Source organism: Taeniopygia guttata, chromosome 29, assembly GCF_048771995.1.
Source record: "Taeniopygia guttata chromosome 29, bTaeGut7.mat, whole genome shotgun sequence".
NCBI lineage: Eukaryota > Metazoa > Chordata > Aves > Passeriformes > Estrildidae > Taeniopygia > Taeniopygia guttata.
Window position 1 is genome coordinate 5,008,424 of NC_133054.1, and position 13,981 is coordinate 5,022,404.

Below are 13,981 nucleotides of genomic sequence, written 5' to 3' on the forward strand. Positions count from 1 at the left end.
ACACCAGCTGGGGTGGTTTATCCCTCTCCAGAACCAAACTGGACCATACTGGGAGCACTGGGAAGAGCCAGGGGGGTTTCAAATAAAGACTGAGACAGGCAGATCCATTAACCAAAATATCCTGCAGGTTCTATTCACAAGGAAAAGCTCCAGTCCATCTTTTTATTCAGTTTTTTTTTTTGAAAAATTTCCTGACGTTACAGAACTAAACTGAAATGTTTTTTTTTTTTGTGTTTTTTTTTGCTTTTTTTCGTTTTTCTTCCACTCTTACATTTCATGACAAAAACAGAACTTCATGAGCCGAAAAAACTGGGAGAGGAGGGGAGAAGGTGCTGGGAGGGTGAGGAGAGGAGAGAGAGAAGCTTTATAAAACTAAGATTTGGGGTTCAGCAATTTTAAGAGCTGAACGAAGGAATTAAAATGCTTTTAATTTGAGAGGAGGAAAAAAAAAAATATAACCCCGAAAAACAGAACAAAAACGAAAAACAAAATCGAAACAAACTGAACCTGGTGAGTGGCGCGAGGCTGGAGGAACCGAAAATGTACAAACTAGTTTAAAACCTGGGTCGGTGCTAAGGGGCCGCAGATGGATGGCGAGGCGGGGGGGTCCGGGGCCCCCCTAACTGCTGCCCATGCCCCCGGTCTCCGAGGAGAGCCTGCAACGAGAAAAGGGCGTCAGAGAGACCCCCCAGCACCGAGAGGGACGCCCTGGGTCGGGGGGCAGGATGGGGACCCCCCTCAGCAGGTTTGGGGGGGTTCGCACAAGCAGCAGGGAAGGGAGGTGCCCTTCCCCACCTTGGGGGGCTCTGGGGGGTCTGGGCTGAGCGTGGCGGGCTCTGCTCCGAGGTTTGGGGAGGGGGAGATCCACGGGACCCCCAGGTGGGGGGTGGGGGAGGCAGCGGAGGAGGGGAGCGCAGGGAGAGGGGGGCACCTCCAGCAGGACCCCCGGGCACACACAGACACTGCACAGGGTCCCTGGGCCAGCAGGGACCCCCACCCAGGGCAGCCCACCCCCCCGGGCCCGCCCGCTCGGGCTCGGCCCTGGCTGCGGTTTGGGGTGAGGAGACCCCCCCGGGCAGAGGGGACCCCCGGGCCGGGCCCGCTGCGGCACACATCTACCAGAGCAGATTCTCACCGTGGCAACTTTATTACAGGTACAGACAGTTAAGAGAGGACAGGTGAGGCCCCCCAGGGCACCGGGGATGCGGTTCCCCCTCCCCCAGAAAAAAATCACAGAGTCCCTTCCCTCCCTCCACCCCCCTAATCCCACCCCAAACCCCACAGCTGCACCCAAACTACTCAAAAAAAAAAAAAAAAAGGGAAAAGGAGGAGAAATGGAAAAATAAAAATTAAAAAAAAAAAAAACTATAACAAGCAACAACTACAGGCAGGCAGAGAGGGAGTTGTGACCGCTCACAGGACAAAGGGACACAGTCTCTCGGCCGGCAAGAAAAGCTCTGCTGCTGCAACGGCAGCGCGAGCGCGGTACGGAGGAAAAGTTACCAAAAATGATAAAAAAAGAGGAAAAAATATAGAGGAAAAAAAGAAAAAACCCAAAAAATCTGCCGTTCCAAGTCTCCTCTCCGGGGTCCTGGTGCTGCCACCCCTGGAGCAGCCTCAGTACGGGGAAAACCTTTGCTTCTCGGCTTTGAGTTTGTTAGTGACACAGGGCACGGCGGGCGCCGCGGCGCCTTTGGCCGCAGACACGACATTTAGCGCCAGGAGAGGGACAGGTTTCATGCCAAGCAGACTGGAGACACAAGGGGCGGTCGGAAGAGGGTTGGGGAGGCTGGAGGGCGCGTCGGAGGCCCCCGCGGTGGCGAGCGAGGGGGTGGTGGTGGAGGAGGAAGAAGAAGAAGGGGTGGAGGGTTGAGAGAGGTTGATGCTGAGGTGGTCAGGGATCGTGACGGAGGCTGCCTGGGAGGAGGGTTTAGCGCTTTCTAAACTGTAACAGAGGAGAAAAGGAAAACAACAACAAAAAAAAAAAAAAAAAAAGAAAAAAAAGAAAAAAAAATACACGGGTGTGGGTGGGAGGGAAGGAACAGCACAAAATGCGAAAAAAAAGCACAGGACAAACAGCGCAAACGGCGCAGGAGCCGAGCTGGGGGAGGGAAGGAGGGAGGGAAGGAGGGAGGGAGGAAGGGATGGTGCTGCCAGGCCTGGCCCAGCTGCACACGGGACCCCCACACCCCCCAGAGGAGCCCGGCCGGGCCCCAAGGGTCCCCCGAGCGCCAGGAAGGAGCCAAAATCCAGAGAGAACCAGCGGCAGCCGCTGCTCCGCAGCAGCAGGGACACAGCCCGGGCACCCCCCAGCCCCTCTCAGCTCCAGCAGGGATCAGGGACACCAACGGGGCCGTGCCAGGCTCCCCACGGCCCCGGAGCAGAGCCAGGGGCTGCCGGCAGCACCGGCAGCTCACCGGGACGGGGTCCCACCGGGATCCCTGGGACGGGGCTGGGCAGCCCCTCCTGCCACCCCTGAGGGCGGCACAGCAGAGGGGCAGCTCCCCACAGCCCCATCCTCGCCCTGCAGGGACGGCAGCGGGGACAGGGACAGGCAGGGAGGGGACAGGGGACAGCCCTTCCCCTCATGCGGGGCGCGGGAGGGAGGGAGGGAGGGAGGGCGCCGGGCCCGCGGCACTCACCTGACATTGATTAGATACTGGGCCAGGCTGATGCTCGCTGCAGATCCAGTTATGGTCACCTGCCTGTCAGTAGAGCCTTCCACGGGGTTGGCAATCTTGATCTGAGCCCCGGACATCTGGCGGATCTCGTTGATCTTGGCGCCCTGACGCCCGATGATGCAGCCAATCAGCTGGGAAGGGAGAGGAGAGAAAGGGTTAACTCAGATGGGAAGGGAGAGGAGAGAAGGGGTTAACTCAGATGGGAAGGGAGAGGAGAAGGGGTTAACTCGGCTGGGAAGGGAGAGGAGAGAAGGGGTTAACTCAGGTGGGAAGGGAGAGGAGAAGGGGTTAACTCGGCTGGGAAGGGAGAGGAGAAGGGGTTAACTTGGCCCCAGCCTGCCCTGCCACCTCCTGGGGCAATTCCTGCAGGGAAAGAAAGGGCTGTCCCAGCCCCATGGGCTGCCCACCATCCTCGGAGGTGTCCCAAATTACGGTGAGGATGTGGCCCTTGGGGACACGGCTCAGGGCTGGGGACTCGAGCCGGGGACTTGGTGGCCCTGAAGGCCTCCTCCAGCCTCAACAGCTCCACCACCATGGGATTCCCGGGAGTGGGGTGTTTGTTGGAAAGGGGGGTTCAGGGATGGAAACAGGGCGGTTTTGCTTTGAAGATCACTGGAATGGGGACAAGGGACGTGCTGCGGTTTGGGATGCAGCCACGAGCCCACCACAGCCTCAAAGGCCAGGACAGCCACCCCCAGCCCCAGAGCCCCGGGATGGGATACTCACATCGTTTGGAATGGTGAGTTCATGGGAGGTGGTTTGGGCAGAGGCATCCAAACCTGCTCGGAGACAGAGAGAGGGGCAGGTGAGGCGGGGGCAGCCGGGGGGTGCAGCACCCCAAGTGCTGCGGGGCTCAGGCTGCCTGCGAGGGCTGCGAGCACAGGGGAGGGCACAGCAGCCCCAGCCCTGCCTCCCTGCTCCCCCTCAGCCCTGGGGCTCTCCCCTCTGTCCCTCCCCGTGGGGATTCTCCACCAGGGTGGGACAATCCCGGAGCAGGGGCTGGCACCGAGGGGCTCCAGCCGGGCACTGCCTCCACTCCCGCTCCGGCTTTCCAAGGCCAACCTTGCCCTCCTCCTGCTAGGCAGGTGCTGGGAGGCTGCTCACAGCCCACACAGGGCTGAGCTCGTGTGCCTGGGGCGTTTTGAACACTTTTCCACTTTTCTGCCCTTCCCCAGCTCGCTCCCTGCAAGAGGGAGCAGCGGCAGCCTCCAGCCCTGGCAGCGGGGCCGTGGCAGGGGGACACAGCAGGTGACACTCGTGGCAGGGGACACAACAGGTGACACTCGGTGCTGTCCCCGACCCCCGGGGCAGCCCCAGCCCCTCCTCGGCCGGAGGCTGCTCCCCTCTGTGTGTTTTTTGGGGCCTCCAGCCAGCCCTGCTGCTCTCCAGCATCCAGCCGTGCTCCAGGGCCCAGGCAGCCGAGCCGGGCTGCACCTCCAGCCGCTCCGGGGCTCCCCTCAAGCCCTGTTCCCCCCAGCCCGGCAGCATCTATCAGGCAGAATGAGACCCCGGCAGCATCATACACAACAGAGCAACTACAGATCGTGTGTTTGGATCATTACCCCAATAGCCTTTCACCTCGGGAGAGCTGGAGTCAACGCCTGTTAAGATACAAGTCACAATGAGTTTGGCTGTCTCACGTTTAGAGCCCCAAATGGGTAATTTTGATTTTTTTTTTGTTTCTTTCTTTTTTTTTTTTTTTTAAATTTTTTTTTTAGGCGGCTTGTTTTTATTTCAGCCATCTTAGCAAAAGTGCAGCGAATTTGGTACCAGTCAGCAGTGGCCTGCTTTAGGCCTGGAGCAGGCGGAGGGCAGAGAGCGGGTGCTGCGGGCTCCCAGAGCGCTGGCAGAGCTGCGAGGGAGGGGAGCAGCGTGGGTGGGTGCAGGGCCTGTCCCTGCGGCCCCAGACACGCCCCACAAGCGTCCCTGGCTGGGGTGTGTGGGGCTGGGCGTGGGCAGCCCCACGCGGGAGCACCGGCCGGGCGCGAGCGCACGCGGAGAGAAGGAGTTTCCATACCACTGAATCCAGTGTTGCCATGAGACATTGGAAAGTGTGACTGTTGCATTGCCAACTGGTGCAGCTTGGTCAGCTAAAGGAGGGAGAAGGGAAGAGAGGGAGAAACAGAGAGAGAGAGAGAGGCTGGCGTTAGCCATTTCCCGGGGCCGGGGGCAGCACTCGCCGCGCGCACCCGCACGGACACGGCCGCGGCCGCGCCGCCCGCCCCGGCCCTGCCCCGGCGGGCTGGGGGCCGTGCCCACCCCCACCACAGCGGGCTGGGGGCCGTGCCCACCCCCACCGCAGCGGGCTGGGGGCCGTGCCCACCCCCACCACAGCGGGCTGGGGGCCGTGCCCACCCCCTCGTGCAGCAAGGGCTGGAGGAGCGCAGAACAGAAGCAGAGAGGGGCGGGATGAGGAGCGGGCGCGGAGCCGCTCGGCTCTGCCGCGCCCCCCGGCTCCCCTGGAGCCCCCCAGACCCCCCTCGCCGCCCTACAGGTGCCAGGAGCAGAGCAGCCCCTACGGGATGAGGATGGGTGCCAGAGGATGGAGGTGCCTCCGCTGCCGGCCGGGCTGGGCCGGGTCCGACCCCCCTCCCCGACTGCCACCTGCGCCCGCGGCCGGGCCAGCTGTCCCCTGCCCGGGACAGCCACCGTGACAGTGACCGGGCCAGCTGTCCCCTGCCCGGGACAGCCACCGTGACAGTGACAGAGCCACAGTGACAGTGACAGAGCCACCATGTCCCGGCTGGGGGGGCCGTTCTCGTGCCAAATTGAGGGGCGGGCGGGGGGCAAAGGAAAAGCCAGAGCTGGTGTGAAATGCCAAGCCAGGGAGAGGTGGGTTCGGAAAAAAAATATAATAAGGAGGAGGGAAGTGTCAGAGAGGAGGTGGGGGAGGATCCAAGGAGAGATCTGAGGCCAGCTGAAGCTGAAGCTGGCTCCAGCACGGCCAGCTGAGGGGGGGGTGTGAGTGGTTTTTTTGGGGGGAGGATCTGGGGAGCTCAGATCAGATCGAGCATTCAGCCCCCCAAGCTGAGCCAGCTCGAGCGGAGAAAGCACGGAGAAAATTTTTGGAAGGTGAGGGAGGAAAAGGGTGGATTTTCAAGACAAGAAGTTGTAAATAAAAACTTACATCTGGCTGTGGAATGGCATACTGTCCTTGAATGGTATAGGCCTACAAAAGGAGGAAAACAGTCCTATTAACAACCATCGGACAGCCACCCAGGGACAGACAGATTTCAACTAGCCAGGAAGTCAGAGAGCCAAGGTGGAGAGTTCTCCGGGGCGAGGGAAGTGGGGCAGGAGAGGCGGGGACGGATAAATGCTGTCACAAGCAGTTTCTAGGCTGGCGGTTACTCGAATTGGCCTGACGTGGCGGGTATGGGGAGGGGGTGGGCAGAATCGGTGCCGTCCCCCCCCCAAAAAAAAGGTGGCAGACAAAAAAATAAGGAGAAAAAAAAAAAAAAAGAAAAAAGGAAAAAAAGAAAAAAAAAACCAAAACCAACAAGAGAACGGCTGGGATCTTGATGAAGATGTTATGGTGTGGTGAGTCCGACAATGCTGCTATCCCTGCGCCCCTGCGCAGGCAGGGAGGATCCAACGCCCCCGCCGGCCCTGCTGCTGCTCCTGGCCCCTCTCTGCCCCGGCCCGGCAGCTCCCCCGCCTCCCCTCCCACCCCAAAAAAAAGGTTTGCCCCGTTCGAGTCCTCTCGTCACTCCACACGCCTAGGACAACGTCGCCGGGCAAGCTAGAGGTCAGTGCTGGCGCTGGCTACCACTGCTCACACGGCCCAGTGCTCGGAGGGGAACGAGGCGAGGGCCTGACCTGCCACAACTCCGCGTCCCCCACGTTACAGGGGACAGCCACAGACTTCAGATTCCTCCTGAAGCTACCCACAAAGGGCGAGGCACTGGCTGGGGCCTGGCTGGCTAAGGTTTGGGGAGGTCTGGGGGGGCCGGGCAGGTGGGGGCGGGTGGGAGAGGAGGGGGAGAGGGGGGTACACAGCCTCACTTCCAGGTCACCGGAAGAACTGCAGCCCAGGCTGGAATTGGCCCAAGTTCGTTGCCATGCAGTGGCTGCCGGGTGGCCTGCGTGAGGAGAGGTTGGTGGGCTCAGAGTCCAGTTCCCAGTGGACAGGAGTCCACAGCACAAAAAGCCACCGTTGTCGGTTTTGGGGGACGGGGACAGGGATGCCACCCTTGTTGGCAGTCTCAGAGAGGCCAAGGATTGAACGGGCCGTGGAGACTGAACTCCCCTCTCACCTCCTGAGGTGGTCCCTCCAAGTCAGAGTTGAGGCACATGGATGGGGCGGTGTGGGGGTAGCTCGCACTGCCGCTGCTGTACCTGTCCTGTGGATAAATTAGAGGACTTCAGTCTCCAGGGCTGTCAATCCGAAACCTTTCGCTAACACCAAACTCAACATCCACATTAGCTCAGTGCTGATCGAGGGCTCGCCCTGCTCTACGCACGACTCTGAGCTGCGAAGACAGAGAGCGCAAGGCCCACCGGGAGCAGGGCCCGGGGGCTGCTGCGGGCCTGGGCCGGGCACGGGGGCGGAAAGAAGGAAGGGGAGAAGAGGGGCAAGGGGAGGGAAGAGATGCGTGGCTGTGGGAAGCCTGCTCCTCACTGCTCTAACGGGAAGGCGGCCGGCTCCCGCCCCGGGGGCCCGCTGGCCGCGGCCCCGCCGCTGGCCCCGGGTGCAGAGCGGCGGGAGAAGCTGTCGGGGAGGCGGGAGGGCTGACCGGGTTCAGGTGGGGAGGAAGAGGCAAGGAGAGGGGCAGGGGCGGGGAGGAAGGGGACGGCGGCAGGTCCGTCCCCAGAACAAGCGTGGCGGGGCTGGGAGGGAGGAGAGCAGAGTCAGGCCCGGCTCTGGGGGCGGCAGCCACAGCCCTTCCCTGAGCCCCTTCCCTGCCCTGCCTACGGAGGTGGCACTGAGAAGCCAGGCCCTGCCACCCCGAGGGCGTCCCTGGCAGCAGGAGCAGCGGCTGTGCCCTGGTTTGCCCTGGTTTGGTTTGCCCTGGTTTGTTTCTCCGAGCGCTGGGGCAGCCCCGGGGGCGCAGGGCGGGAGCAGCTGAGCGCGCTGGGCCCCGCCAGCCCGGGGCGCGGGCGTTACAGCGGGCAGGACCCCAAGGGACACCCGTCCCCTGTACGGGGCGCAGGGCAGGGCAAGGGCCACTCCCCAGCCCAGCGCAGAGGGACTGAAGCCCTGCCACCTGACACTACTCCTGTCTGACACCCTGCCCTGCCCTCCCCTCCTGAGACACGAAGCCTTTGCGCACCCCAACCCTACCCCCGGCACAGGCTGAGCCGTTGCACCCCGAAAACCAGTGGCAGAGAGCAGAGAACTCCCAACCTCCGGGCCAGCCACCCACGGGAGGTCACAGCGAGTCCTTGGAGCCAGCCCGAGGCAGAGGGGCAGAGCCTGGCTTAGGCAGCTCGGCCCCACTCAAACCCCCAAGCCGCCACCACGCTGGCAGGCAAAAGGGTTTTTTTTTCTGGTCAGGTAATTCCAGGAGCGTTTTCCAGCACCCTCTCCTCCCCAACCGGCCCTCAGCAGGGGGAGGGGGCCGAGGCCCAGCCGAGCCGCTTGGGGCCGAGGGCACGGCGTGGGTGACGGGCGCGTGGGGCGCGCGGGCGGCTCGGTACGACCCCCCTGCCCCACCCCACCCCACCCCGCACCCCAGGAGCAGAGGAGAGGCCTTACCTGGCCGCCTGCAAAGATGACGGGAGAGCTGGATGGCTTGGGTCGGTACGGGATGGTGACACCCTTCGGGGGAGACTGTGACAGGCAGAGAGGACAGGTCAGACACTGAGCACAGACAGCCCTGATACCCACACCCCACGGCTCTGCCCTGCACCTCCAGCTGGCCCTCTGGCCACCCAGGGCACCGTGACTCCTTCCCACCCAGGGCACCCCAGGGCACCGTGACTCCTTCCCACCCAGGGCACCGTGACTCCTTCCCACCCAGGGCACCGTGACTCCTTCCCACCCTGGGCTCGGGGCCGGGGGAGGACAGCCAGGAGCACAGCAGGGCCGTGGGTGACGCCATGAGCTCCATCGAGGCCCCGCTCGACCCCGTTTTAAGCAGCTCCGAGCCTCACCTGGATGAGGCTGTAATCCCCAGCTATCCCTTTATCCCCCAGCAGTTTGCTTCTCCCCCTCAGCACCTCCACCCCTCCGAGGGCAGCGGGATGCCCGCAGCACCAGCCTGCCCGGGGCGGGCCCGAGGAGGGGCCCTACCTCAAGCATGACGACGCAGATCTGTTTGACGCACTCGATGATGGACTGTGGGATCCCAGCGATGGTGATGGCTCGCTCAGTCGAGTTGGGCAGCATGTCTCCTGCCACCTGGACCTGTGCCCCCGTGCTCTGCCAAGTCAGGGGTAAAAATAGCCTGTCAGACCCCGGGCAGGGCTGAGACCTCAGCGACCAACCCCGTGCACGGTTATACATAGCCAAACTGCCCCCCAGCTCCTCCTTTCCCCCAAAATAAAGTCCTTTAATCCCAGCTGGATACAACTCGGTCACCGGGAGCCTGAGGCAGCAGAGGGGACCTGGCCCCAGCCTGTCCCTGTAACCCAAGCCAAGCCAGTCTCCACGGCAGCAGAGTTAACCCAACAGCACCCAGTGCTGAATGGCACGGCCGAGGGCAGCGCTGGCCTGGAGCCCAGCTCCCTCTCCAAAATCTGGGAAAAGGCTGGGGAGAGGGCAGTCAGGAGCCACGGGAAGGGGGCAGCAGGAAGCCAGGCTGTGAGACACAGTACTGGGCAGAGAAGGCTCTGCCCCAAGTCTCTCCGAGTTTGACAAGCACTAAAATACAGGGAGCGCCCAAACCCCCGAGATGCCACATCCCTTGGGCAGGGACAGCACAGGGATTCACCCCTGGGGACACCTGAGCCCCCCCGGGCCGGGCACCACGCACCTCTCGGATCTCCTTGATCTTGCAGCCTCCCTTGCCAATGAGGGACCCGCACTGGCTGGCAGGGACCACAAGCCGGAGGGTGACTGGGGGCCGGCTGGCAGCTGTGCTGTTGGTCATGGAGCTGCTGATGTCCTGCGAGGAAGAGGAGGTGTTGAGGGCTCAGCCCGGCTGGAACGGCACGCGCTGGGGCCGTGCCCGGCACAGGGACAGGGAGGTGACGCTGGCACCAGCGGCACAAGGTGACCTCGGGGCTTTCCCAGGACTTCCTCCGCAGCCCAGAAAAAAAACACGGATGTATTTTGGGGAAGCAGCAGCCAAACTCTGCTGCCTCAGTGGAAATGGGTTTAGGCAGCGGCCCAGGCTGGGTCCCACCTCAGCCAAGCAGGAACCGGCGCTGGAGGGGCACAAGGGACCGGGGGGCTCGGGGACTCCGCGGCTCCAGGGTCAGCACGCAGCCTCGCGCTGCACCAGGGATCAAGGCAGCAGCTCCGGGAAAAACAATCCCGGCGCAGATTACAGCGGTCATGTGCTGGCAGGGGGAGGGGAGGCACAAGGCCAGGGCTCAACTGACCTACTAAAAGCAAAGCTTCAGCTCCAAGGCCGGTGCCCGGAGCGCTGCAGAGCCGAGCAGCCCGTGGAGGACTCTGGCTCCCCGCATTCAGCACAAACAGCTCCAAACCCTGCAGCCTTTAACGCTGCAGTGAGAGCAGGGGGGTCTGGGGACAGGGCTGCCAGCTCAGGCTCGTTTGTCCCTGGGTAGTGTCCCACATCTACAGGGCAATGGAATTTGTACCCCCACAAGCAAGGTGAGGGCCACAGAGCTCTGCCCCACACCAAGTGAGGAGCACTCCCAATTCCTGCTCCCTCCAACGTGGAAATATCGACATCACAGCCCTGAGCAGGCTCTAACACCCGCAAGGTCCACGTTATCCAGCAGCAAAATCCCCCCTGGAAGTCACTGATTTAACAGGACCAGGGACACGATGCAGCTCCTCCAGCCCCACAGGGCTGCAGCCCCATCTCCTCCTTGGCAGGGCTGGGGACAGAACTGAGCCCTGGGTGGGCTGGGGGGGTGGCACAGCACGAGCAGAGCCGGGGGGGTTCCAAAGCTGCGGGCAGAAGTCCCTGCGGGGCTCTGGCTCCAGCAGTGCCTGGACCTTGCCCCAGCGCCGTGCCGGACAAAGATCGGGGCCAGGCAGGGAAGCTGTCCGTGCGGAACAGCGGCCCCGGGCCCCCGGGGCTCGGCTGGGGTCAGCCCTTCCGGAGAGAGAGGCAGAACGGGGCGGCGACTGCAGGACACACCTCTTCCAGTTTGTCAATGATCATCGCAAAAGCTTTGAAGATGGCGTTGGTGGGTCCCGCCAGGGTGATGATCCGCTCGGGGCAGTTCCCTTCCGAGATGTTGATGCGAGCTCCGCTCTGCGGGGAGGCAAAGGCCACCTCAGTGCTGCGGGATTCCTGCGGACCGCCCGCTGGGCAGAGCCCTCCCTCCTCCTCCTCCTCCTCCTCCTCCCCTCCCTCGCTCGGGCAGCCATCTTCTCTCCTGCTCGGCTTCCTGCCGCGCCTGCCCGCAGCTCGCACAGCTCGCACAGCTCCCGGCAGCCCGCGCGCCGCGCTGCCGCCATCGCCCGCAGCCGCGCGGCACTCACCTCCTCTCGCATCTTCTTCACCGACTCGCCTTTCTGCGGGGACAAGAGACAAGGGGGACACGCGTCAGCGTGCACCGGGAGCCACGGAGGGAGGGGAGACGGGGAAAAGGGGAAAGGGAGGGCTAGGAGAGTTTGTTCCTCGCTTACCTTCCCAATGATGCTTCCCACCTCCTGCGATGGAAACAAAAGCACCATTAGTCAGCGTTTTAAAAACTCCTGGAGCCCCAAGCCTAAACTCGGCTCTTTTCACAGTCAAAACAAGCTCCTGAGCACTTGAGATCTGCCCCTCAGGTAACTGGGGTTTATCCCAGTTGTGCGGCTCTCGTTCCCACCGGGTCAATCTGCCAACCCCAATAGTTATTTTCTTCGCTGGCGGCACCCCAGGATCTGCCCGGGCGCCCGCAGCACATTCCCGGCCCTGCAGCAGCTCCGGGAGATCCCACGGACGCGCCCAGCCCACCCGTGCCGGGCCCGGGCTCCCCACAGAGGGGACACGAACCTTTCCGTGCATGAGTAGCCGGATGGTGAGCGTGACATTGAGACCCCCTTCGATGACTCCGGTGTCCATGGTGGGCAGCGCGGGGTCGGCTCAGGCTGTGGCAGCGCTCGGGCCTCGGCTGGGGGGAGAGGGGCTGGATGAGAGAGGGGCTCTGCCAACCCCCCCAAGCCTGTCCGGGCAGGATTCCAGCCTCCCTGGGCTGCCTCTCCCCTCAGATCGCCCCCTCAAGTGCTGGGACGATCCGTGGTGCTTTGGCTCCTCCTCCTACGAATTTCCAGAGCTGAACTGGACCGATCCCGCCTGGACCCAGCAACTGTTGGGGTCATGAGGGTCCTGCGCAGCCCCTGCCTCCCCCCAGCCCTGTTCTGTGCAGGGGCTTCTCTGAGGGACACCTGAATGCTTGAGGGTGACCCCCGGCAGCACTGGGGACACAAACGGTTCCTGGACACGACCAGGGACGCCGAGGGGGCACTGAGGGCTAATCGCGGTCCCTGCAGGTCCGGGGAAGCTGCCGCTCCCCCCGAGCCCCACGCTTTTCCCAGCCCAAGCCTTCCGATGGGCGCGGGCAGCCCGGTCCCGGGGGTTCGGCCCGCCGGGCAGCCGGGATTAGAGAAAAGAAACTCCATGGGCTGCCGGAGCCCGCGCGGGGCCCCTCGGAGCAGGTTCCGAGGCGATTCCCTCAGACCCAGATAAGGCACATGAGCGCACGATCAGGTTTCAAACCACCTGAGTCGGCAGCGCTTGCAAAACAGCCCGGCCGGCCCCGGCCGAGCGTTTCGCGGCAATCCGGTAAATAATCTCCCATTTCGGCTCCGCTTCTGCCCCATCAAAGTTTATCCGCGGCCCAGCCCGGCCCGGGGCCGCGCTGCCTCGCTGGCACCGGAGGGTTCCGCCGCGGCCCCGGGATCCAGCCCCGCAGCGGGCCGAGGGCAGCCCGGGCCCGGCCGGGGACAAAAGGGGCCCGGGCCGGGCTCCCGGCGAGGCCTTTCCGCCAGGAAACTTCCCCGATGGCGCCGCGCCCGGAGCGCCGGCCCGAACCGGGCCCGCGGCCCCCGAGCCAGCTCGGCCCTGCGCGGGGAGAACCGGGCCGGGTCCCGGTCCGGGGGAGCGGGAGGGGAGCGGCTGTCCCGGAGCGACCCCCGGGACAAGGCGGGTGAGGGGATCCCGGGCCGGCGGCTCCGAACGGGACCGGAGCCCAGCGGGGGAACCGGGGGGAGCTGGGGTCGGGGGGGAGAAATGGGGTTCTGCTGCACGGCGGACCGGGCCGGGCGGCTCCGAGCCCGCTCGGGAGCGGGGATCGCCGTTCCGCCGCGGGCAGCCCCGCGGGGACGATCCCGGGGCCGGCGGGGCGGCGGCGGCCCCGCGCGGGCCCGGCCGAGCGCCGCCTCCCCGCTCCGGCGGGGGGAAAACAACAGCGCGGGATGGCGGAAAAACCGGGCCCGGCCGCGAGAAACTCCCGAAATAAAATTAAAAAACCCAAAAGGGAAGAAAAAAATCAAAAAATCCAACTCCAAAAAGACGGAGCGGAAAGAAAGAAAAAAAAAAAAAATGTCCTCCCGCCCCTCGGGCCCCCCCGCCGCCACCGGGCCGGGCGGGGGGCGGCGGCGCCATGTGACGCACGCGGGGCCCGCTCCCCCCGGCCCGGTTCCGGGGGGGTTCGGGGGGATGTTGGCGGCGCGCGGCCCCGGGGCCGTTGCGGGCCCGGCCCGGCGGGCGGCGCGGGCCGCACAGGCCGCACAGGCCGCGCGGGCCGCGGGCGCCGTGAGGGCGCGGCCGGCGGGGGGGGCCCGGCCCGGGGTGGGGGGGGGTGGGAGGGGGAGAGGATCGGACCCGGATGGCGGCCGGGGGGGGCGAGGGGGCCCCGCGGGGAGAACCGGGGGGCGGCGGTGGGGGGGCGGGGGGGGCGATGGGGGGGGCGGGTGGTCGGGCCTACCTGTGTCGGCGCCGGTAACGGCGGTGGGCGAAGGGCGCTCCGGGCGGAGCGGGAGGAGGGAGGGCGGGAGGGAGGGGGGGGGAGGCGGGGAGGGAGCGCGGCGGGCGGGCGCGCGGGATGGCGGCGGCGGCGGCGCGGGCGCGGCTGCTCCGGCTGCGGCGGCCGCGGGTCTGGGAGGGGGCGGCGGGCGCGGCCCGATTTACACCCGCCCCGACCCGGAAACGCACCGCGCGCGCGGGGCGGGCCGGAGCGGCCGCCGCACCGCACTGCGCCCCCCGGCGGCGGGGAGGTCCGGCGGGCAC

The 13,981-nt window shown here is 64.7% G+C and overlaps 1 protein-coding gene across 14 annotated transcripts; it reads right to left on the reverse strand.

The window, feature by feature from the left end:
• Positions 1 to 103: 103 nt before the first annotated feature.
• PCBP2 (poly(rC) binding protein 2) lies at positions 104 to 13,837 on the reverse strand. Of its 14 annotated transcripts, none has more exons than XM_030259437.4 (16): positions 13,680 to 13,836; positions 11,747 to 11,864; positions 11,395 to 11,418; positions 11,248 to 11,280; positions 10,901 to 11,017; positions 9,599 to 9,730; positions 8,917 to 9,045; positions 8,380 to 8,454; positions 6,938 to 7,024; positions 6,698 to 6,763; positions 5,809 to 5,850; positions 4,699 to 4,771; positions 4,244 to 4,282; positions 3,408 to 3,460; positions 2,643 to 2,812; positions 104 to 656 (listed from the first exon to the last, which is right to left on the reverse strand). In XM_030259437.4, exons 2-16 carry the CDS (start codon positions 11,813 to 11,815, stop codon positions 620 to 622), a joined length of 1,146 nt encoding a protein of 381 aa, XP_030115297.1. In that variant the 5' UTR covers positions 11,816 to 11,864; positions 13,680 to 13,836; the 3' UTR covers positions 104 to 619. The 14 variants fall into 14 exon arrangements, with proteins under 14 accessions (XP_030115297.1, XP_030115300.1, XP_030115303.1 ...); XM_030259428.4 differs by lacking the exon at positions 104 to 656 and adding an exon at positions 1,129 to 1,945 and having other exon boundaries at positions 13,680 to 13,837; XM_030259440.4 differs by lacking the exon at positions 6,698 to 6,763 and having other exon boundaries at positions 13,680 to 13,835.
• Positions 13,838 to 13,981: the final 144 nt, after the last annotated feature.